This window comes from Carcharhinus amblyrhynchos, chromosome 31, assembly GCF_965287045.1.
Source record: "Carcharhinus amblyrhynchos chromosome 31, sCarAmb.v2.hapA, whole genome shotgun sequence".
Classification (NCBI taxonomy): Eukaryota; Metazoa; Chordata; class Chondrichthyes; order Carcharhiniformes; family Carcharhinidae; genus Carcharhinus; species Carcharhinus amblyrhynchos.
Window position 1 is genome coordinate 5,820,884 of NC_137354.1, and position 24,675 is coordinate 5,845,558.

The 24,675-nt window shown below is 45.5% G+C and overlaps 1 protein-coding gene across 1 annotated transcript in view; it reads left to right on the forward strand.

The window, feature by feature from the left end:
* Positions 1-24,675, forward strand: part of cdh23 (cadherin-related 23) — a 767,458-nt gene that overhangs the window by 472,244 nt on the left and 270,539 nt on the right. The window contains exons 21-26 of the mRNA XM_080215942.1: positions 3,355-3,462; positions 8,559-8,748; positions 14,127-14,272; positions 17,702-17,921; positions 19,662-19,814; positions 23,193-23,306. Coding sequence (XP_080072068.1) covers positions 3,355-3,462; positions 8,559-8,748; positions 14,127-14,272; positions 17,702-17,921; positions 19,662-19,814; positions 23,193-23,306 — 931 coding nt within the window. The remainder of the gene's footprint in view (positions 1-3,354; positions 3,463-8,558; positions 8,749-14,126; positions 14,273-17,701; positions 17,922-19,661; positions 19,815-23,192; positions 23,307-24,675) is intronic.

Genomic DNA, 24,675 nt, shown 5'->3' on the forward strand with positions numbered 1-24,675 from the left:
TTTTCCTCCTGTTTTGTTTGTTGATAAAGGAATTGTCGGTACAGGCCTCTGCCATGGAACAATGAGAGTAGATAACCCTCCCACTCTAATTAACATGTGCGCTGACGGAGTTATACATGGACACGCAAATGGTTTTCTTTTAACTGATGAATGAGGTGCGTCACTCGTTGGCACTCAGTCGCTGGAGAGAGACCAGAAGTGAAATTGACTAAAGTTTGTTGTCACAGGAGCCATTGTGAGGTTGTGATAAAGCACTTGAATCCTATCGTCTCCTGTCATTATATTGTAGAACCTCTCCTGCCGTTTCTCTCACCTGTCATGGGCTACTGTGTTCCAGAGATTGTCAGGGTTGATACGATCACTCAACAGCATGGGCACTTTGCTGCAAGGGCCAGAGAAGGATTTTGGATATTTTTTTTAAAAGATGGTAATCACAAGGTCTTTTTGAGGGTGTTCTGTCTTTTGGACAGGTGTAGACAGATAGGTGAATGTTTCCAGAGAACTTGAGGCTGGAGACAAGAAGTAAACCAGAAACAGCAAACATGTCACTGATGGGTGTTGCTATTCTCAACTCAATTGAAACGAGGAGAGGCGTGGACCTCATTACATCTCCCAGATATGTCTTGAAACACCTCACCCACAATTAGTCATTTTGTACTGTTCCAACTCGGCTGTGGCAGAAGGAGCCTGGCTGTGCACGTGATGACTCCCTACTCAAGGGAAAATAAGGCAGAGGCACCCAACTAAATCACAGGACAGCCCTCTTATTTTAAGGTGGCAGCCTGGGCTCATTGGGCAAAACCCTTGTCCTGAGTGGTTTCAGCCTAGGCTCATTGGGCAGTACCTTGTCCTGAGTGGTTTCAGCCTAGGCTCATGGCACAACACCCTTGTCCTGAGTCATGTGGTCATGAGTTTAGATCCCACTCAGGTCTAAAATATGGAATCTGGGCTGGATCCCCTCGTGCGGTCCTTGAGGGAGTGCCATCTTTCAGATGAGACCTCCCATCTGCTCCCTCAGGCAAAGATAAAAGATCCCACGGCACAATTTTGAAGACCAAGAGACTCCCCCTTGGGTGTCTTGGCCAATCATAAATTTGTTGCCAACTTCCTACATGACAATAATGCTGGCCAATTCAAAGATATTTCATTGGTTGTGAAGTATTTTGGGGCATTGTGAAAGTTCTGCAGGAATTTGAGTTCTTTCCTTGTCTCACCCTGTTTGGTAATGTTGCCCCCAGAATACGCAGATGTCCTTTTATGTACAAGAGGCTGCAATGATGTTAAGGGCCAGTTATTCTGTAGCGGAGCTGTTTGTGGAATGAATGTTGGCCAGGGCACCAAGAACAGTCTTTGCTCCTGAATACTTTGCACCTTCAATATCCACCTTAACCATCAAAATGCACAGCAGGGGTATTGCTTTAACCCTAATGGGCCTCAGCACCTGTGAGAGGGAAGCACTGCTACCTTTCTGTATCAGGATATCTGGTTTCTGAAGCCCTGTAACTGGGCCTGAATCTTCCACAGTTCAAACATAATACATCAGAGAGTGTCCTTAAAGGTCAGAAGGATTCCCTTGATTTTCTGGGTCACAGTGCAAATTTATTTCCTTATACCCGCTGCCCAATTTGAATATGTATTTTCTAAAGACAAGTGACTGATTTTGAACCTTTGGCATTACAGTTTCTTTAACGGTAGCCATTTAATCCATTTGAACATGCTAAATTGACCCTAATGTCAGGGGGATTAGCAGGGTAAATATATAGGGTTCTGGGCATAGGACCTGGTGGGATTGTTGTCAGAGCAGTCTCGATGGGCCGACTGGCCTCCTTCTGCACTGTAGGGTATGATTCTAACTTGAGCCAGACTGAAATTAGCCCCTGGGGCATCACTGATTCAGTGTAGATTAAACAACCTAGTTCACTGCCCCAAAGATGGGCAGCCCAGACCAATGGAGTATGAGTGCGTTGATGTGCAGCGCTGGAGGGAGACAGGATGTCAAGTCTGTCCCCATTGACAGGACGGAGTGGGTTTGAGAGGGTGCTGGCAAGTTGGTCATTTTTAAACATTTGCCCAGTTACTGCCTGGGCAGCTGAGTGGATTTTATCCTGTGCCAGTGTTCATCCCACTGAACCCAGTGAAACAGAGATCAGCCATTGTCTGAATTACCAGACAGCTGGTGAAATTTCCAACATAGCATGGAATTCCTATGGTGCAGAAGGGGGCCTTTCGGCTCATCGAGCCTGCACCAACAACAATTTCACCCAGGTCCTAGCCCCATAACCCTTTGCATTTACCCTCCTAATGCTTCTGACACTAAGGGACAATTTAGCACAGCCAATCAACCTAACCCGCACATCTTTGGACTGTGGGAGGAAACCAGAGCAAGTGAAGAAAACCCACACAGACACGGGGAGAACATGCAGACGCCACACAGTCACCCAAGGCTGGAATTGAACTCAGGTCCTTGGCACTGTGAGGCAGCAGTGCTAACATTGCCACTGTGCCACCCCAATCCTGGGGTGTAATCCTGGTCAGGGTTCTGTTTGATGCGATACCCAATTTTTTTTAATTCTTTTGTGGGACATGGGCGTCGCTGGCTGGCCAACGTTTATTGCCCATCCCCAGCTGCCTTTATTCAGAGAGTAGTTGAGAGTCAACCACATTGCTGTGGCTCTGGAGTCACATGTATGCCAGACCAGGTAAGGACGGCAGATTTCCTTCCCTTTACTCACATTAGTGAAGCAGACGGGTTTTTCCAACAGTGGTTTCATGGTCATCAGTTGACCCTTAATTCCAGTTTTTTAAATTGAATTCAAATTCCATCATCTACCGTGGTGGGATTCGAACCCGGGTCCCCATAATGTTAGCTGAGTTTCTGGATTAATAGTCTAGCAATAATACCACTAGGCCTTTGCCTCCCTTTCAAGGCAAGCAGAAGCCAGGGAGCAAATTGGCTTGTGTTGCTCTCTATCTCTCTGTCTCTCTCTCTCTCTCCCTCAAGACTTGCTTTGGTCTAATGTTGTCTGAGGTCCAGAGACAGGACACTTACTCATCCTCGCGATTTGGCAACAGTGTCCTGGGAAAGGAATGCCAAGCAGGACGGGTTAAAGATCAGAATTGAGAGGAGAGGATGAGGAACTTTTCCCACATCAGTTTACAACAGTTGAGGCCACTCACAATAAAGAAAAAGTGTCACGTTTAAAGCATCTCAGAATGATCAACAGCCTATCCCGTCAGAAGATCAGGGGAGATCTATTTAAATATAATTTCCAGCGGGGTTTAAATAACCGAGGGATCGTCTCTTGCGCGTTGCTGATACTTGGCTAACTGGAGATGTTTTGTGACCTGTTTCAGGTGAATATAACTCTACTTGACATCAATGATAACCGCCCTGTATGGAAGGATGAGCCATACTTAGCCAATGTGGTTGAAATGTCACCAGTTGACACAGATGTGATCATCGTAAGTATTTTTCCTTAGGAGCGTGTGTGGGTCGGAATCTGCTCCAGGAAATTTACAGGGAAATCACAAGATACATTGCAGCTTAGATACACAATGTCCCCAAGGCACCAAGGCAGCTGGCTGGCTGAAGGCAGCATTTGACTTGGTCTGTGTCTGAGTCGAATATTTCACTGGCCGGGCTGGCTGGCTGAATTGACCTGGAAATTATACTTCATTATGCTGAAAGATGACACAGTCAGACTATAGGATGTTCAGAGATGTCATATTGCAGCATCTGTGCACAAGCTTCATTGCCCACTCTCAAAGCTTTGCTGGTTACAGAACCTGCAATGAGTAAAGGTCCAACACGAAATGCTCTCCCACTGAAAGGTCATAGAATCCCTAAAGTGCAGAAGGAGGCCATTTGGCCCATCAAGTCTGTGCCAACCACAATCCCACTCAGGCCCTATCCCCATAACTCCATGTATTTATCCTGCCAATTCCCTAATACTCGGGTCAATTCAGCATGGCCAATCAACCTAGCCCGCACATCTTTGGACTGTGGGAGGAAACCGGAGCAAACCCACATAGGCATGGGGAGAACATGCAGACTCCACAGAGACAGCGACCCAAGGCTGGAATTGAACCCAGGTCCCTGGTGCTGAGAGGCAGCAGTACTAATCGCTGTGCATTCAGTCACCTGGCCAAGCTCATTTGCCAAAACAAGGTCCACTTTAACTTGATGTCATAACATGCTGAGACAGTCAGCTGACCCAGTAGTCAATGTAACCAATGGCAAAATGGTCTGGTGGTCAGCTGACCGGGCATAAATAGAAAACAGATGGGGATTGTGGGGAGTTTGTGTGGCCCAGGGTGTAGCCTGAATGTTGGTGTAATCAAGTTTCTTAATTAATTTATTTTTGATTTACTTTGTGAAGTTAGTTCTTTTATTGCTTGTAATTGAAGTATCCTCACTGCCAGTGAGCAACCTCGACGGATAAAACTATAATTTTTGTGCTCAATACGAGACAAGTTTCGAGGAATTGTATGAAATCAATACTTCTCAAGGCTGTGTTGACAAGTAAAACGAAGCAGAATTCTTCTCATTAGTAAACTGGTAATTATTGTAAATATCCTAAAAGGTTCTCTGGACCTGCTGAACTCATGGCCATTAACAACAACCATTTGCATTTGAATAGAACCTAAAATAGCCCAAACCACATCACAGGAGACTTGTCAAACAAAATCACGAGCGGATTCAGATGGATGAATAGAAGCTAAGTGGAAGGTATACGTTTCAAGGAATGTTTCACGAGCAGAAAGAGAGAGGCAGCGGGGTCTAGGGAGGGAATTCGCAAGCTTTGCCAGCCATCTAAAGGCACAATGGCTAATAGTGAATGGATTGAAATCCAGAATGTGCACAAGACCGGAATCGAATAGGGTGGCACAGTGGTTAGCACTGCTGCCTCACAGCGCCAAGGGCTTGGGTTCGATTCCCGGCTTGGGTGAAGTTTGCGCTTTTTCGTTGTATCTGCATGGTTTTCCTCCGGATGCTCAGGTTTCCTCCCACAGTCCAAAGATGTGTGGGTTACGTTGATTGGCCATGATAAATTGACCCTAGTGTCAGGGGGATTAGCAGGGTAAATATGAAAACATAATATAAAAACATAGGATTAGGAGTAGACCATCTGGCTCCTTGAACCTGCTCCGCCATTCAGTAACGTTATGACTGATCTTTTCGTGGAGTCAGCTCCACTTACCCACCCACTCACCATAACCCTTAATTCCTTTGCTGTTCAAAAATTTATCTATCCTTGCCTTAAAAACATTCAATGGGGTATATGTGGGGTTCGGGGGAATAGGGCCTGGGTGGGATTGTTTTCAGTGCAGACTCGATGGGACGAATGGCCTCCTTTTGCACTGTAGGGATTCTATGATACTTGCTGTGTGCCTTATGGTTGCCATATGTCCCTACAAAGCAGAAGTCGTCCTGCTTTATTTATGTGAGGCAGAATGAGGTTGTTTCAGAGAAATGTGACACGGTCCTTTAACTAATGAAAGCGTGGCATCCTTATGTGTAAACATCCTCTCTGATGGATGGTTCATTTTCCCCTTTTCCCTGGTGCGGAATCATTGGCGAGATTTATTGCCGGGTAGTTTATTAGGATTCAATGTACTCGGCGCGTGTTAGAAGATGAGTGCTTTGTAAGTGCTATCAGTGTGTTCATATGAATGTTAGGTGGGCTTGATTTAAATGCGCTGTTTGAGTTACAGTGAGAAATCCCCACCTCTGAATTATTGATTGTGTTTCACTGTGGTGTGGTGATATACACAGAGCCGCAAAGTCTGTGTTGTCTAGACAAAAGATAATTGAACAATTAAATATTATAACACATCTCTAATTATGCTCACATCAGTGGTCGTGGAGGCTGGTCTGTGAATCTTCATATTTAGGGCAATTAAATTGAGGGTTGGAGTACTCTTGTGAAACAAAGCAAGTCAGTTATTACAGCGTAGTGAAAATTAGTTTTGACAGCTAATTTCCTTGATGATACTTCGGTGGCAAGAGAATCTCACAGTGACAGAATTAGACAGCGCGTCAGCTATAAAAATATTTTAATGTTATCGATATTGTCCTATTCATGCCACTTATAAAGAAGCTGTTTGGTGCAAAGTTATCAGTGTCTGAATGAGTTACATTCTCTTATCCCCTCTCCCTCTCATAATTATCTTCACCAATTGATTGCTTGGAACTACAGCCCTTATATAAATAAATACAGAAACCATTCTAAGTTTAAGTTTACTTTATTAGTGTCACAGGTAGGCTTACATTAACACTACAATGAGGTTACTGTGAAAATCCCCGAGTCGCCATGCTCTATTCAGGTACACTGAGGGAGAATTTAGCACGACCAATGCACCTAACCAGCACGTCTTTCGGACTGTGGGAGGAAACCGGAGCACCCGGAGGAAACCCATGCAGACACGGGGAGAAGGTGCAGGCACTGCACAGACAGTGACCCAAGTCAGGAATCAAACCTGGGGCCCTGGCATTCTGAGGTAGTCACGCTAACCACTGTGCCACCGTGCTACCCCTGCGCACAGCATGATGCAAAAAAACGATGATGATTGGTTGGTTCCTTTTATGGTCTTGATTATATGAGGAACCCCGAGGGGCTTATCTTCTTTAGAAGTTGGAGATTGAGAGAGTGGAGGCCAGGTACTGCAGATTGCAGCAGCTCAGGGCACTTCCACATATTCACCCTCCTGGAAAAACCTGCTCGTGCACAGTTGGTGTCCATCACACTTTCAGGCCAAGAGGTGCCATGAGCACAGGGGGGAAAGAAAAAGAGAAACGGTGTGAAATGGGAGGTCATGTAAGTGCTGCCATTGCAGCGAAGGTGAGCCAGGCAGAAGCGCATTGGGAGAGGGACGTGGAGAAAGTCCCAAAACAAAAAGATCACAAATTAGGGAGTGCAGCAGAATTGAGCCCCAGCTAAGGGGCAAGGACAGAAATCAGAAACGGACCCTGCTAACTGAGAAAAAAAGAGTAGAGCAATAAGCTCCAAATTAGACAGCAGCGAGGAGCTGAAGCGAAGAGGGCTCAGGAGAAACCCTGAAGATCCAAGAGGGCAGCCAAAGGTTGGTGACTTCATGCTGTGGGTCATAAGGGCAGTAGTAGACTTTGGAGCAGTGCGTGGTGTTTTGCTTGGCATGGCCAAAGATCGGAAAGTGTGCTTGGAAATTGAAGCCAGAGTGTCCGCAGAGATCCAGAAGAAAGGAATCTCACAAAGCAAGATTGAAACCCAGGAGGCGGATCCAGGTTGAGGCCATCTGAGTGGAGCGAATGTTTGAAAAGAATTCTAAGGAAAACTCTTGAAATATAGAGAGTGGAAATTGTCACGGGCAAAACAGAGTTTCAGTGAGATCAATTGGCTTACGGTGTAAGAAGTGAATGGATGGGTTGTTGAGAAATCCATAGAATCTGCTTTGGTTGCATCTGTCATTTACTTTAGAGTATCTGCCCATAGTTAACCAGCTGGTTCACAAATACCGCACACTAACCCTGAATATTAGAGTATAAAATAGATAAATTGTTTTATCTTTCCTGATTTTTGTGTGTTATAGCCACATGAGGGAATAGTGAATATTTGAATCATTTTCTTGTGTTTATATGGAGATCTTTTCAACCTCTTTGTCAGGTGTAATATAGTTCATCGATCTTGTTAAGTACTTTATTCTTTGTTAGAAGTTTGTTAGCACATCCCGATGAATTTGTTCAGTAATTTTCCTCCATGCTTTCAAAAAAAATAAAGGTTAGAATCTATTGAGACAGGTTTCACTTTGGGATTGGACTTTGTCCAGTTGTAACATCGACTGGGATTGTAACAGTTATGATAAGAGTACTCCCTCTGAGCATCCAAACAAAGCAGTCACCAGAGAGTTTGATATCTCAGCTTGAGGTTGTCATCAATGACCAAATGTGCTCGGACTAGCTGGTCATCGGGTGGCACAGTGGTTAGTACTGCTGCCTCACAGCGCCAGGAACTCGGGTTCGATTTCCGGCTTGTGGAGTTTGCATGTTCTCCCCATGTCCGCATGGGTTTCCTCCAGGTGCTCTGGTTTCCTCCCACAGTCTGAACGATGTGCAGGTTAGGGTGCATTGGCCATGTATCCAATTCTCCCTCAGTGTACCTGAACAGCTGCTGGAGTGTGGTGACTAGGGGATTTTCCCAGTAACTTCATTACAGTGTTAATGTAAGCCTACTTGTGACACTAATTAATAAACTTTACTTTATCTTCTCCTTCTTGGTGACCTTTTGTTGATCTTTTATCTTTTAACTATGCCAATCTCATTTTTCATTCTCTCTTTACCCCTCCTATTTAGCTTCAATATCATGCTATCTATATTTATCATCAGCCTTGTTCTTTTTTTTGCTGCTCTCACTCTCTCGCTCCACACCAATCAACCCCCCCGACATCAACCTCTTCATCATTGACGCCACCCTGTCCTCCCAAGTCAGAATGTGTTTATCCTTGACATGTCTGCCTCGTGTGTAAGTGGAATCCCTTCTTGAACAAGACCAGATAACAGCATCGATTGTTCCCATCCACAGGTGTCGGCCTTTGACCCTGACCTGGCTGAAAATGGTTCTGTTGTGTACACCATCAACCCTCCCAATCCGTTCTATCGAATCAACAGAACCACAGGGAAAATCCGCACATCCGGAGCGGTGTTGGACCGGGAGAATATGGACGCCAGCGATGCTGAAATGATGAGGAAGATTATTGTATCAGTCACAGACCGTGAGTAATTGGCCAATCTCATTAAGTAACTAAGACATGACATCCTGCTTTCCTGTAATCTTGTCTTTGATATTCACTCTAAAGATTTTATGCCCATTTTGTTTACTGTTTGAAAATTAGTGCATAAAGCAGGATGCCCGTTGTTGTGAAGTTAGTGTTGGTAGCATTACAAAAATTGTGAAACTTGTAAAAAAAAATGCTAAGAGTTGTAAAATCGCCTGTTTAAAAGGTGATTTTGGTTTTTTTGCACAATAGAGCTGCGGGTGCAAGAATCTAGTACAGGCTGAAACATTGTATTGAGAGGCAGAAGCAACAGGGTTGCTTTGGTAACGGGCTTTAGCATTTGAATCAGAACGTGATTTTGAATTTTAACCAATCAACTTGAAATAGGCATTTGAAAAGCAGCAGCCTATTGGATTTGAATTTTGATGTTTTGATAACCTGTGAACCAATCCTATTGTGCAAACTTTGGTATGTCAGAAAAGGCCATCGCTCCCAGCTCCAAATGGCCAGAAGACCCACCTACACCTGCCAAGTAACAGCATAGTTCATCTCTCTCAGAGAGCGAGAGAGAAAGACATCTAGCCACTGCCTTTGCCAGTAGATGGTATTTATATTCAAGTTGCTATCCATGTAGGTGTTGGAACTGTGCTGTTACATCATTCACACGACATCGAAGTTGAGTGTGAGGTTTGGAAGGTTTGCTGGGCTTGATTGAACCCTCCAATGAGATTCCAGCCTTCAGTCCTTGACTTATGGCCTTTCATAAAATGGAGGAAGTAGCAAGGAAGCCCAGGCTGGGAAGGGGGTTGGGGGGAATGGGTGCAGCGGTGGTGGAGGTGGTCAAGAGCAAATGACCATAACTATTGTCAGGGAGGTGAGCTTGAAAGATGGGAGAAGCTTGCCAACCTAACTAGAAAGAGAATTTGGGAGTGTAGGAATTTGGATGCTGTGAGCAGTTTTGGTGCCCTTATTCGAGGAAAGATATTATTTCATTGGAGGCAGTTCAGAGAAGGTTGACTAGGATGATCCCGGTATGGAAGGATTGTCTTATGAGGAAAAGTCAAGCAGGTTGGGACTCTATGGTGATGGAGGCAGAGACCCTAAACTCTTTTTAAAAAGGTACTTGGATCTGCACCTTAAGTGCTGTAGACAACAGGGCTATGGGTTAGGTGTAAGAAGGTGATATTAGAAAGGGCACCGGGTGTCCTTGGGCTGGCATGGACAAGGTGGACTGAATGGCCTCCTGTGCTGTAACCTCTCTATGGTTCTACTCATTGGAATTTTAAGAATGAGAGGTGATCTCATTGAAGCATATCAGATTCTTAAGGAGTTTGACAGGTTAAATGCTGAGATGTATCCCCCTCAGGGGAGAGTCTAGGACCCGAGGGCAGAGTCTCAGAATAAAGGGGTGCTTATTTAAGACTGAGAAGGAATTTCTTCTCTGAGGGTTGTGACTTTTTGGAACTCTTTACCACTGAGAGGTGTGGAGGACAGAGTCCTTGTGTATACTTGAGGCTGAGATGGATTTTTGATCAGTAAGGGAATCAAGGGTTATTGAGAAAGGGCAGGAAAGTGAGGAATGTCAGATCAACAATAATCCTATTGAATGGTGGAGCAGGCTCGAGGGGCCAAAGGGCCTACTCCTGTTCCCATTTCATATGGTCTTATGTCTTATGGTCTTATAAAGGTGGTTCTCTAAAACTTGGATTACAGAATACACTGCGCTCAAAAAAAAAATGCGTTATCAATGTGGGATCGCTTGAAGCATCGAAAGGAATGGGACTGGCTGTATTTAAATTAGGAACCGTGTTTGTGTACATAATGGAGTCTACACTGCCAACTTAACTCATTGATTGGAAGGCCCTTTGAAATGTCCTGTTGACATAAGGGTGGCGTGGTGGCAAAGTGGTGAGCACGGATGCCTCACAGCACAGGGGACCTGAGTTCAATTCCTGGCTTGTCTGTGTGGAGCAAAGGACAATACAGCACAGGAACTTCAGCACTCCAAGCCTGTACCCATCATGTGTTCCTAACTAGACCATCTGTTTGTATCCCTCTATTCCCAGTCTGTTTATGTGACTATCTAGATAAGTCTTAAATGATTCTATAACGTTTGCATGTTCTCCCCATGTCTACATGGGTTTCCTCTGGGTGCTCCGGTTTCCTCCCATGGTTCCAAGGTGTGCAGCTTAGGTGCAGTGGCCATGCTAAATTGCCCCTTCAGTGCCCTAGAATGTGTGTGTTAGAGGGATTAGCAGGGTAAGTATGTGGGGTTTTGGGGATAGGGCCTGGATGGGATTGTTGTTGGTGCAGACTTGAATGGCCCCCTTCTGCACTGTAGGGATTCTATGATTCCATGACATGAAAAACACGACAGAAATAGAGGTTAATCTCTTTATTATTCACGAACGGATATCAGTTCGCCCTTGTTTAATTGTTAACAATGTCTTCTCTCCATATGATACCCCCTTCTTGCCAATCCATTACACTCCAAACCCACGGATTCACACTGATCAGTGGGGGGAGAGAGTACAGCAGCGTCTCCTGTGCGTTCAAACAGAACATGTTTATAATTGTACTGCACCCTCAGGACTGATCAAAGTGCCTTTCCCCTGCCTTCCCTAGCTGTAGCTGAGTGCCAGAGTTGGACCGGCAGTGCACTTTAAAAGGAGCTCCTTGCTGCATCAAGGAAGCTCTGCTCCTTTCTTCTTTTCTCACACCGGCTTGTTGTACTTGTCAGTCATCCCATTGGCACTGCTTCCCAGCTTATCTGTTGTGTACACTGAGTGATTGGCAAGCCACTAATGGGCAGGCATCTTATCTGACTGACTTGATGTGGTGTTATTTTGAATCCTTTTTCCTCCTTTGCTCTGCACAGCAATTGGGTAAGTAATTGGGAGAAAACACAACACAGGCCTGACTCTTCCAGCGTGACACACCAGCTGTGATTCAACTTCTGTGGAAATTTCTACAGGACCAGGGAGTGATGCTCACAATCCGCAGAGTGCGGCACACCAGATGTTGTGTGCTTGGGATCCACAGATGTCGGCTGGACCTAGAATGAGTCTGTTTATTTATAAGCAAATTCTACCAAGAGGAAAATTCTCCCAGGTCCCAGCGGCTGCCTCTGTGTGTGTGTGTGTGTGTGTGTGTGTGTGTGTGTGTGTGTGTGTGTGTGTGTGGGGGGGGGGGGGGGGGGGGTGGTGGTCGTGGTGCAGGAGACTTAGAAATCGAGTTTGCACTGGCTTGAATTTACTGTGGGGCCTTTCACTGATGCAATCTCTGCCAGTTTGGAAAAGCCACTCAGAGGTCAGAGTAAACTTTGTCTTAATGGGTGCAGACAAAGGCCCACACCCCCCACTCCCCTCCCCCAAACCCCCCCCCCCACCAAAATCAAGTGAATCACCTGATGAAGGGGCAGTGCTGCGAAAGCTTGTGCTGCCAAATAAACCTGTTGGATTTTAACCTGGTGTTGTAAGACTATTTACTGTGCCCCACCCCAGTCCAACACCGACATCTCTAGATGTTGGGATTAGGTGAGAGTTCTGATATTTCCAATGTGTCAGTGCTGAATTGATGGGCCAATGGGCCTCTTCTGCGCTTTATGATTCTGTGATTCTGATCTTCTAATCCAATGGCCATTCTTAACAAAAAGCAACCAGTTGTTCAGTTGTCCTGGTTAACGTCCCTCCCTAAGCTGGTGCTGTGGCAAAAAACAGATTGAATTAATTATTCATCAGTTTCCAGTTTCTGATTACAAAATGTCTGCCTGGCCAGTCTGTATAGCAGCAATCAGTGGAGTTCTGAGCAACCTTTACTGTCACTTTATGATGATTCTCAGAGATGAGATTTGACACAAAGCGATTATACGTTTTTCCCTGGACTGTTTCCAAGCAAGTTACAGTTGCAAAGCAGGACAGGACCAATTAAGCCCCCCCGCCCCGCCCCCATCCCTTTAAGGTTTTTGGCCATTTTCAACTGACATAGAAACTAGAAGCAGAGGAGGCCATTTGGCCCTTTGAGCCTGCTGCACCATTCATTTTGGTCATGGCTGATCATCGAATTCAACATCCTGATCCTCGCTTCCTCCCATATCACTTGATCCCTTTAGCTATATCTAATTTCCTCTTGAAATCATGTAACATTTTGGCCTCAACTACTGTCTGTGGTGGTGAATTCCACACGTTTGCCACCCTCTGGGTGAAGAAGCTTCTCCTCACCTCAGTCCTAAAAGGATTAGCCCTTATCCTCAAAGTAGTTCTGGACTCCCCCACTATCAGGAACATTCTTTCTGAATCTACCCTGTCTAATCTTGTTAGAATTTTATAAGTTTGTCTGAGATCCCCTCTCACTCTTCTAAACTCTAACGGATATATTCCTAACTGACTTAGCCTTTTCTCACATGACAGACCTGCCATCCCAAGAATCAGTCCAGTAAATCTTTGTATTCCATGTTTACAGTGAAAAGAATTGTTTCTTGCATGCTGTACAAACAAAGCATACTGTACATAGAGCAAGAATGGAGAGAGTAGAGAATGTAGTGTTAGAGTCATAGCAAGTGTGTACAGAAAGATCAACTTAGTATAAGGTAGGTCCATTCAAAAATCTGATGGCAGCAGGGAAGAAGCTGTTCTTAAGTTGGTTGGTACGTGTCCTTAGACTTTTGTGTCTTATTCCTGATGGAAGAAGGTGGAAGAGAGAATATCCAGGATGTGTGCGGTCCTTAATTATGCTGACTGCTTTGCTGAGGCAGTGGGAAGCGTAGACAGAGTCAGTGGATGGGAGGCTGGTTTGTTTGATGGACTGGACTTTGTTCACGATCTTTGTAGTTTCTCGTGGTCTTGGGCAGAGTAGGAGCCATACCAAGCTGTGATACAACCAGAAAGAATGCTTTCTGTGGTGCATCTTTAAGTTAGTGAGAGTCATAGTGGACGTACCAAATGTCCTGAGGAAGTAGATGCAGTGGTGGGCTTTCTTAACTTAGTGTTGGCATGGAGAGTACCAGGACAGGTTGTTGGTGATCTGGACACCTAAAAACCTGAAGCTCTCAACCCTTTCTACTTTATCCCTATTGATGTGGATGTTCTCCACCATGCTTTCTGAAGTCGATGACCATCTCCTTTGTTTAGCTGACGTGGAGAACCTTTGGAATTCTCTCCCCCAGAGAGCTATAGACACTGGACTATTGAATATATTTAAGAGTAAGGTGGGAAGGTATTTTTCAGCACTCGGGAGATTCAGGTATCTGGAGATGGTGGAGTTTAGGTGGAAGGTCAGTACTGATGATGTTGAATGGTGGAGCGGGGCAGACACGCAGAGGAAATTGCTTACGTTCTCATGTTCCTTGTCGCCTCATCCTTTCTACCCCACTACAGAGGGAAGGCCTTCCTTACAAGCCAGCAGCAGCACCATCGTTACCGTGAACTTGCTGGATCTAAATGATAATGACCCCATCTTCCAGAACTTGCCATTCACCGCTGAAGTGCCGGAGGATCTGCCAGTCGCCGCATCCATTTTCCAGGTAAGTGCTTCAGGCGTTTAAGATGTTTGCAAAAGACACTCATGTTCTGTAAATCTGCACCACCTCCATCCGACAGTGAGTGATGTTCATTTACTGATGGAGCAATGAAACATTGGGATAAACCTCGATAGGCTGAGGGAGCTCAGTCTTTTCTCCCTGGAGAGGTGACCTGATAGAGGTTTATAAGGTGTTGAGAGGAATAGATAGGGTGGATTCTCGGAGGCTATTTCCCAGGGCTGAAATGGTCGCTACGAGAGGACACAGGTTTAAGGTGCTGGGGAGCAGGTACAGAGGAGATGTTAGGGGTAAGTTTTTCCCTCAGAGGGTGGTGAGCGAGTGGAATCGGCTGTCATCGGTGGTGGTAGAGGCGAACTTGTTGGGGTCTTTTAAGAGACTTCTAGATAAGTACATGGGATTTAATGGGATTGAGGGGTATAGATAGTTCTATGGCCTGGTAGGTATGGATATGATCAGCGCAACTTGTGGGCCAAAGGGCCTGTTCATGCTGTAGTGCTCTATGTTCCATGTTTACTTGTTCTGTTTCCAGTGCCACCGCAGCTGCAGATGTATATAAGCCTATTAAATCATAGGGCCCCTACATTGCAGAAGGAGGCCATTTGGCCCATCGAATCTGCAACCCACCCAGGCCCTATCCCCATAACCCCATGCATTTACCTTGTTAATCCCCCTTGACACTAAGGGGCAATTTAGCATGGCCAACCCACTTAACCCCCATATCTTTGGACAGCGGGAGGAAACCGGAGCACGGGGAGAATGTGCAAACTCCACACAGACAGTGACCCGAGGCTGGAATCGAACCCTGGTCTCTGATGCTGTGAGACAGCAGTGCTAACCACTGTGCCGCCCCTGTGGTTTGCACTGCTGCTTCACAGTGTGGCAAACTTGTAATGAATGAAGTTGAGTAGTGAAACAATAGCAGAGAACCTTCTGTGTATTTAGGTGTGTGCATCCCACATTGCCCTGGCCACTGTTTAAATGGAGAAGTTGATCCATTCATTTATGAAGAGTTGACTCATCCATGTTAACACAGGAAGTCATTCAAAATTTCTTCAGCTTAAGGGTAGCATAGTGGTTAGCACTGCTGCCTTGCAGCATCAGGGACCCAGGTTCAACTCCTGGGTGGGTCACTGTCTGTGTGGTATTTACACATTCTCCCTGTGCCTGCGTGGGTTTCTCCAGGGGCTCCAGTTTCCTTCCACACTCCAAAGATGTGCGGATTAGGTGGACTGGCCATGCCAAGTTCTACCTTAGTGTCAGGGGGCTACCTAGGGTAAATGCATGGGGTTGTGGGGATTATGTCTGGGTGGGATAGTTGTTGGTACAGGCTCGATGGACTGAATGGCCTCCTTCTGAATAGTAGAGATTCTATGATTCTGAAAACACGGACGAGGGCTAATTCCCTGTCCTCATCAGGAGCAGCACTCATAAGGCTTGTAGTCCAGGAAACTCTACCACCTTGGTTGTCCTGTCCTCCGCGTTGGAATGGGACTTCTGGCAGTGAGGCAGACGTGGGATGTGATGGTGCAAAAGGTGAAGCTGTCAGGATCTACAAGGGGGAATGCTTGGAGCCTGTCCCAGCAAGTTGACACTTTCAACTTTGATCATTCATGAAACCAGTCTCCGTTCATTCTGAAATCTGTCGATGTTGGGGACCAGGTGAAAATTTCAAAAACTGATGTGATTAGATTATTGTTAGACACGAGTATCAGTGGTTATGGATCAAGGCAGATAGTTGGGGTTAAGATACAGGTCAGCCATGATCTAATTGAATGGTGCCACTGCCTCAAGGGGCTGAATGGCCTATTCCTGTTTTTATGTTCCTCATCATTGTCCTCAATAACTCCCAGGGTATCAACTTAACCTGATTCTACAATCTTCACCGGTCTTCCCTCTCCTCTCTCATTGAAGTGTATAGAATTCCTACGGGGGAGGATGCATGACGGATGTTTCCATTGGTTAGGGGGCCAAGAATACTCTAATAATTCTCCACCAGTTTAGAGAAAAGTCGTCAACATGTTGACTTGTAGGAAAAGACAATACAGAGGCTTGCAGGCTTCAGCTGCAGTAGCTCCCAGGAAGGTTCCAGAACACAAACCTGAGATCACCAAGTGATTCCCCCCCACCCTGCTCCCCAGTTGGTTTCCCTGGTCATGTGACCCCTAGCAGATTGATTCTTAAAGGGGCAATCACCACAGACAGTCTCACAAGGAGATATAGGGCTGAGGTTAGGAGGAATTTCTTCAGACTAAAGGCATAAAACTTTGGAATTCTCTACCTCCAGAGGACAGCGGAGGCCCAGTTCTTGAGTATGTTCAAAAGTTGGTAGATGATCAGCCATGATCTAGCTAAATGGCAAGCAGGCTCGAGGGGCTGAATGGCCTACTCCTGTTCCTACCTTCATCCTCAGGTCTGTGGTGTTTTGTGTCCTCCTTTCTTTCTACTGGAACAAGCTTGTGGCACTGAATGTTCTCCTTGTTTGCATGGTCTGCAAGGGTAGCCATAAGATGTAGGAACAGAAGTAGGCCATTCGGCCCATCAAGTCTGCTTAATTATTCAATGAGACCATGATTGATCTGATGTGATAGTCCTCAACTCCACTTTCCCACCTTATCCCCATAATCCTCGGTTCCCTTGATTAATAATCCATCTCAGTCTTGAACATATTCAACGTTCAGTCTCTACATCCCTCTGCGGTAAAGAATTCCACAGATTCACTGTCTTCTGAGTGAAGAAATTACTCCTTATCTCTGTCTTAAATGGGGGACCCCTTACTCTGAGATACTCTGGTCCAAGACACTCCCACAAGAGGAAACAACCTCACAGCATCTACTCTGCCAAGCCCCCTGAGAATCCTATATATCTCAATAAGACCACCTCTCATTCTTCTAAACTCCAATGAATACTAGAACTAGGGGGCATGGTCTTAAAATAAGGGGGAGCAGAATCGGGACTGAGTTGAAGAGTAACTTCTTCACCCAAAGGCTTGTGAATCTGTGAAATTCCCTGCCTAGTGAATGAGGCTACCTCATTGAATGTTTTTAAGGCAAGGATAGATAAATTTTTGAACAGCAAAGGAATTAAGGGTTATGGTGAGCGGGTGGGTAAGTGGAGCTGAGTCCACAAAAAGATCAGCCATGATCTTATTGAATGGCGGAGCAGGATCGAGGGGCCAGATGGCCTACTTCTGGTTCTTATGTTCTTAGCATGGGTCCAACCTACCCAACCACTCCTCATTATAAAATCCTTCCATACCTGGGATCAACCTAGTGAACTTTCTAGGGATTGCCTCCAATGTCAATATAGCTTTCCTTAGATGAAGCGACCAAATCTGTTCACCCCTCCCCTCCCCTCCCAGTTTATCTGCATCCTGTTCTCTTTTCAAAAGTTTCCCCCCTTCTGTGTTGGTAGGTATCTGTGTTGGATCCTGATGAAAGCTCTAATGGAATGGTCACGTACTCTATGCAAGTTGGTATGCCCAGATTGGACTTTGTACTCAACTCCAGCACGGGCTTAATCACTTCTACCACAGCGTTGGATCGAGAGAGGATATCGGAATACTATTTGAGATTGATAGCCAGTGATGCAGGAATGGTACCGAGAAGCTCCACCAGCACCCTGACTGTAAGGGGTAAGAATCAATACCTTTGAAAAGCACTGTGGACAACAGGGACCTGTAGATGATGAGAACAGCTGGTCAAATTTCACCGGGGCACCTTTAAGAATTAAACCTGTTTACCAGCCTGTTCTTTATTCTTCCAAGCCTGCTACTTCCAGCAGTTTAAACTTTCACTCGAATTACAGCATTTGTTCTGTGAACATGTTTAATTGATTAATTGTGCATGCAGGTAATTATCCTATGAGGTCTTTGTAGTTTGGTCTCCATCGTCTTTTAAATGTGTTCTCAAGCTCTCAGTTCCCTGGGCTGTGAGTGCAGTGAACAACATCCTTCAGGATCTCTGTGTCCAGCATCAGGTTTGACCAGATCACCAAGTGATGCACAAAAACTGCCCACGTGGGCCATTCCAGCTCCCCACCCCGATAGGAATTAACTCTGTCTCGTTGGAAAACAAGACGGCCGATGCCTGTCGTCAAAGGCAAATGAAGTTCACAAATATGTTAATCAATCTGTCTTGATTGGTTTGAGGGTCACAAAGAGTTCTTGCGTGGCCTAGTGAGGAGAATCTGTGATTGAGATAATTACTCGAGTGTGGAGAGAGCAGGCTGAATGGGATGATAGGGCCTTTGCTTGATGCAGGCTTTCACAGGGAAGTCTTAAATCTGTCTCTCACTTGGAATCATCACAAATAGACCCATGTTCTCTCCACCTTCCCACCCATACTATGAAACCTCCTGGGGCAGCACATTGGCACAGCGGTTAGCACTGCTGCCTCACAGCATCAGGGAGCCAGGTTCAATTCCTGGCTTGGATCACTGTCTGTGTGGAGTCTGCACATTCTCCTCATGTCTGTGTGGGTTTCCTCTGGGTGCTCCAGTTTCCTCCCACAGTCCAAGAGATGTGCTGGTTAGGTGGATTGGTCATGCTATATTCTCCTTCGGTGTACCCAGCGACTAGAGTGTGGCAACTAGGGGATTTTCACAGTAACTTCATTGCATTGTTAATGTAAGCCTACTTGTGACACCAATAAATTGACATTGTATAAAATGTATTATAATAACATCAGTGGGATCCCCGTTACATCTTTGGCGATTAATTGGGGCAATTCAGTCTCACTGTTACATCAGTGTCAAACGCGATTGGGCCTCTCGTAAGATTTCCCACACCCGTCTCCAAACCGACCTGAAAAGGGCTGGAGTGTAAAATCCCCTGCTTCCCCTTTTACCCCACTCCCTTGACCTTTCTGTCTGGCCCCCTGCATCTCCCTACTCCTTTCTGCCTCCCTGACTGGGCAGCTTGGAAATGTCCAAAGTAAATGTTAATATCTTTTAATGTGAGCAGTTATTGATAAAACAAATATATATTTTCATAGTAACTTCATTGCAGTGTTAATGTAAGCCTACATGTGACACTAATAAATAAACTTCAAGCTTTATAGAGCCAAGAAAGCTATTTGAATTAGCGTGCATGTATTTTCCTGGTTGCTTATGTTTTATTGTGGGGGTAGTGCTCGGAACTCATTCTCACTTAGCTAATCAACGAAGGCGCGTTTTAATTTTGCAGAAGCTTTCTGTCTTGTACTCCTCAGGACTGACTCAAAATTTGGTATTCCTACATTTGGCCTGATGAGTGCAAGATGAAAAGTTTTGACAACGTGCCTTTTGGGCAAGATTCACGGGCTCATTTCTTTCAGCTTCCCTGAAGCCCACCTTCCTCCGTCTGCTCAAGCTTCATTTTGTGTGTTTGTTTCAGTGCTGGACGTAAATGATGAGATTCCGACATTTCACCCGGTTGTTTACCATATCTCCCTATCGGAGGACGTGCCCAGGGACCACGAGGTTGTCCGCCTCAACTGCACTGACGCGGACACTGGCCTCAACGCAGAACTCAGCTACTTCATCACAGGTGGGCGAGGGATCATCCTGACTCAAAACATCGGCTCTATTCTCCCCCCACAGCATTTTCCTGTTTCTGTTTCAGACTCCTGCGTCTGCAGTATTTTGCTTTTGTCCTGGATGGTGTCGAGCTTTTTCCCGGGGTGGAAGAGTCAATTACTAGGGGGCACAGGTTTAAGGTGCGAGGGGCAAGGTTTTAAAGAGATGTATGAGGCAGGTGTTTTACACAGAGGGTGGTGGGTGCCTGGAACTCATTGCCGGGGGAGGTAGTGGAAGTGGATACAGTAGTGAGTTTTAAGAAGCGTCTTGACAAATACATGAATAGGATGGGAATAGAGGGATATGGTCCCTGGAAGAGTAGTGGGTTTTAGTTCAGTCGGGCAGCATGGTCGGAGCAGGCATGGAGGGCCGAAGGGCCTGTTCCTGTGCTGTAATTTTCTTTGTTCTTGATGGAACCACACTCATTCCAAGCGAGGTGGAGAATATCCCATCACACTCCTGATTTGTGCCGTGTAGACAGTGGACAATGTGATTGTAAAAGCTCACAGGGCGACACTTAGAAAAGAACAGCAAGTTCGCCTGAGCCGGCATTCCCTCCCTTTGACCACGGTGACCTGAAGTAAACATCGGGAATGTTGGAAACGCGCACAGCAGGTCCGGCAGCATCCGTCTAGGGAGAAGCAGCGGCTGCGATTTTTTTGCAGCTGACCCTCCCTCCGACGGTGGTTTCTTCAGCGGTAGAAGTGGCTCACCGTTGGCCACCAATGGGATCTCCTGGTCCCGCTAAGTCAGTGGATATTTGTGCTGCTTGCTGGGGAAACTGCCTTCGGCAGGACTGGAAGCTCCCACTGGTGGGAAGGAGTGGAAAATTCCAGCCACTGCCCTTGTATAATAATTCTAACACAAGGTCATCGATTTAAAACTTTATCTCTATTTCCCCCTCACCACACCCATGCTGGCTGACTTGCTTTGGGTTTTTATAAACCCAGAAACATGTTATCTAGTCAATTGTACTTTGGTTGTTTGTGGAATCTTCCTGTATGTATGTGATACTATCTACTAAACAGTCACCTTCATGGGGGCAGTACAGTGGTTAGCACTGCTGCCTCACAGCACTAGGGACCCGGGTTCGATTCCCAGCTTGGGTCACTGTCTGTGTGCCGTTTGCACATTCCCCCTATGTGGGTTTCCTCCGGGTGCTCCGGTTTCCTCCCACACTCCAAAAGACATCCTGGTTAGGTACGTTGGCCATGCACAGTGGCACCGGGGTGGCACAGTGGTTAGCAGTGCTGCCTCACAGCGCTAGGGACTCAGGTTTGATTCCCGGCTTGGGTCAGAGTCTGCACGTTCTCCCTGTGTCTACATGGGTTTCCTCTGGGTGCTCCGGTTTCCTCCCACAGTGTGAAAGACATGCTGCTTAGATGGATTGACCCGAACAGGTGCCAGAGTGTAGCGACTAGGGGATTTTCACAGTAACTTCATTGCAGTGTTAATGTAAGCCTACGTGTGACACTAATACAATAAACTTTAAAAAACTGAAATCTCAGGTCTCATCAGGAGCTGTGGGAAGTTGTGGTTTTTTTCAATATTGAGTATTTAATTTATTCGTTCCTCACTCACACCCAGCAGCCGTGAATGCTGAAAGATATTTATTAGTTCGAGGGAGTTCTAAATGCAACTGCACCAGGTATGTCAATGAATACGGTTCCATTTAGGTGAGGTTTAATGGATCTTTTAATGATGAGGCTTAACTTAAATGACATGAGGGATTTAATCTTTCACTCGAATGTGAAGGAAGGATATTTATCGATCCTATCAGCGACTGTTAAAGCTCTGTGCACTGCAGCGATCCCTTTTAAATTCAAATCTGTTTATAAGGAAATGTGAGACTGGGAATTGGGGTTGGTGGCTGAGGGAAATTGACTTTCACAATTTTAAAAGTAAGATCCTGTCGATATTGGTGATGTTGGGTTGTTTTTTTTGCAAGTGGGAAGGGTATACAGCGCGTTATTATGCAATTCACTGTCTGAAAAAGCAATGGAAACAGATTCCTCAATAGCGTCCAAAAGAGAAATAGTTGATGAAAAGAAATATTGTAGGGATAGAATGGGGTGATAGTTCTTTTAAAGAGCTGATACATCCATTAGTTGGTCGAGAAGCCTCCTCCTCTGCTGTAAGATTGAGGTTTTTGGCAATCTATGAAAAAACACACGGACTTTTCATGCTTCACATTGAACTGGGAGTTTGAGGATCATTGTTCATTCAAACCACGAAGGTGTAAAGTTGTGATTGCGAGCGTTGTGATTGAGAAAGCTCTCGGGCTGATAACCCTCCACTGCCTTATCCTGCATTTTCTTCCTGGCTTCAGGCACTGACCTTTGAAAGCTGCAATTGACCCCAGATGCGAGTGTGTGAAGGTGGAAGAGATGCTATCAGTGTCCCCACACAATTACAGAATAAACCAGGAATCCTATCCCTGGGAATAAAACAGAAACCCTATCCCTCAGAATTCCTTCTGTCAATTAAAAGGTTAACAGGATATGGGAACTGTCATGGACGGTCCGTTTATAGATGATTGATAAATGTTATAATTTTTTTGAGGGACAGTAAGGTTATTGAAAATATGGGAGGTAAATTTGTCTAATCAATCAATGTAACCATTAGAATAACGTAAAAAAGGTGCCTCTACTATCTGCATACCCTGACAGTGGGTGGTATAGTGGTTAGCACTGCTGTCTCACAGCAGCAGGGACCCAGGTTCAATTCCGGCCTCGGGTCACTGCCTGTGTGGAGCTTGCACATTCTCCCCGTGCCTGCGTGGGTTGCCTCCAGGTGCTCCGGTTTCCTCCCACACTCCAAAGATGAGCAAGTTAGGTGGATTGGCCATGCTAAATTGCCCCATAGTGTTAGGGGGCCTCGCAGGGTAAATATGTGGGGTTAGGGGGATAGGGCCTGGGTGGGATTGTTGTCAGTGTGGGCTCGATGGGCTGAATGGCCTCTTTCTGCATTGTAGGGATTCTATGAAGAACTGATAATGCAATGTAGTGTGTACGTTACTGATGGAAAAGGGTCCTTCAGTCCACATGCTCAGCTTGTTTCTATGATTTTAAGAATAACAATGGATTCACGTTGAACTGGGAAGAGTGTAGAGGAGATCCCCAGAATATCCTCCACCAGGGTAGACTTTCTACCAGTAGAAAGATGAAGCTGTTGGCCAGTATACTGGACAGACATGTTGCAGCACGTATGAAGAGAGTGACATGAACTGTCTGTCTGGTTGCTGTTACCTTGCTGGAAGTCAGGCCTGTCTTGTTGAATCTCTTGTATCTTTGTGTAGCCTGAAGCCAACGCTTCAGTTTAAAAATAGTAACACTGCTTGATCTTTTAGGTGGAAATGATGATGGAAAATTCAGCGTTGGCTTCAGGGATGGAGTCGTCAGGACTGTGGTGACCCTGGACAGAGAGAGCCAAGTTTCGTACACTCTCATTTTGGAAGCTATTGGTGAGTTGTTCATTCAAACACCACAAATATGAGACGTAACACTGCCACTTCCAAGACCAAAATACAGAATCTGGTTAATCTGCGTTCCTCCAACTCTGGCCTTCTACATATCTTGGAGTTTAATCACTCCACCATTGGTGGTCATGCCTACAGCTACCGGGGACCACCTCTTGGGAATTTACTCTCAAATATCTCTCCTCCTTTAGGATGCCTCTGATCACCTGCCCCAATGTCTTCATATTTGGCTCAATCTTTATTTTTGTCCAGACACCATTCCTGCAAAGTGCTTTGGATGTTTTTCTACATTACAAGTGACTAATGAATGCAAGCATAGAGGGACCAGGACAGGTTGCACTGAAATGAAGACTTAGAGGTTTTTGGTTTCAGGCTCCTGGAGTATGACTTGTACCCATAACCATCAGACTTGAGAATGAGATGGCGGCCACTGATAGCTCTGTTAGAAGTTGACAGTAGATGGGGCGCTTAGCCAAAGATTGGTGTGTAGACCAAAGAGTTCTAAAAGGAGGGAGAAAGTAAAAGTGATTTTGTTTTAATTAGACAGTGTGGTTAAAGATGCATTGTTTTAACAGGTGTACTTCGATTTGATTTATTATTGTCACATGTATTAACATACAGTGAAGAGTATTGTTTCTCGCATGCTATACAGACAAAGCATACCATTCATAGAGAAGGAAAGGAGAGAGTGTAGAATGTAGTGTTATAGCCATAGCTAGGGTGTAGAGAAAGATCAATTTAATGCCAGGTAGATCCATTCAAAAGTCTAATGGCAGCAGGGAAGAAACTGTTCTTGAGTCGGTCAGTACATGACCTCAGACTTTGGTGTCTTTTTCCAGACGGAAGAGAGAATGTCCGGTGTACATGGGGTCCTTAATTATGCTGGCTTTCCGAGGCAGTGGAAAGTATAGATGGAGTCAATAGATGGGAGGCTGGTTTGTGTGATGGATTGGGCTACATTCAAGGACCATAAGGATCTACAAAAGGTCGTGAATGTAGCCAAATCCATCATGCAAACCAGCTCCCATCCATTGACTCCGTCTATACTTTCCGCTGCCTTGGAAAAGCAGCCAGCATAATTAAGGACCCCACATACCCTGGACATTCTCACTTCCACCTTCTGTCTGGAAAAAAATACCAAAGTCTGAGGTCACATACTGATCAATTCAAGAACAGCTTCTTCCCTGCTGCCATCAGACTTTTGAATGGATCTACCTCGCATGAAGTTGATCTTTCTCTGCACCCTACTATGACTGTAACACTACATTCTGCACTTTCTTGTTTCCTTCTGTATGAATGGTATGCTCTGTCTGTATAGTGCACAAGTAACAATACTTTTCACTGTATTCTAATA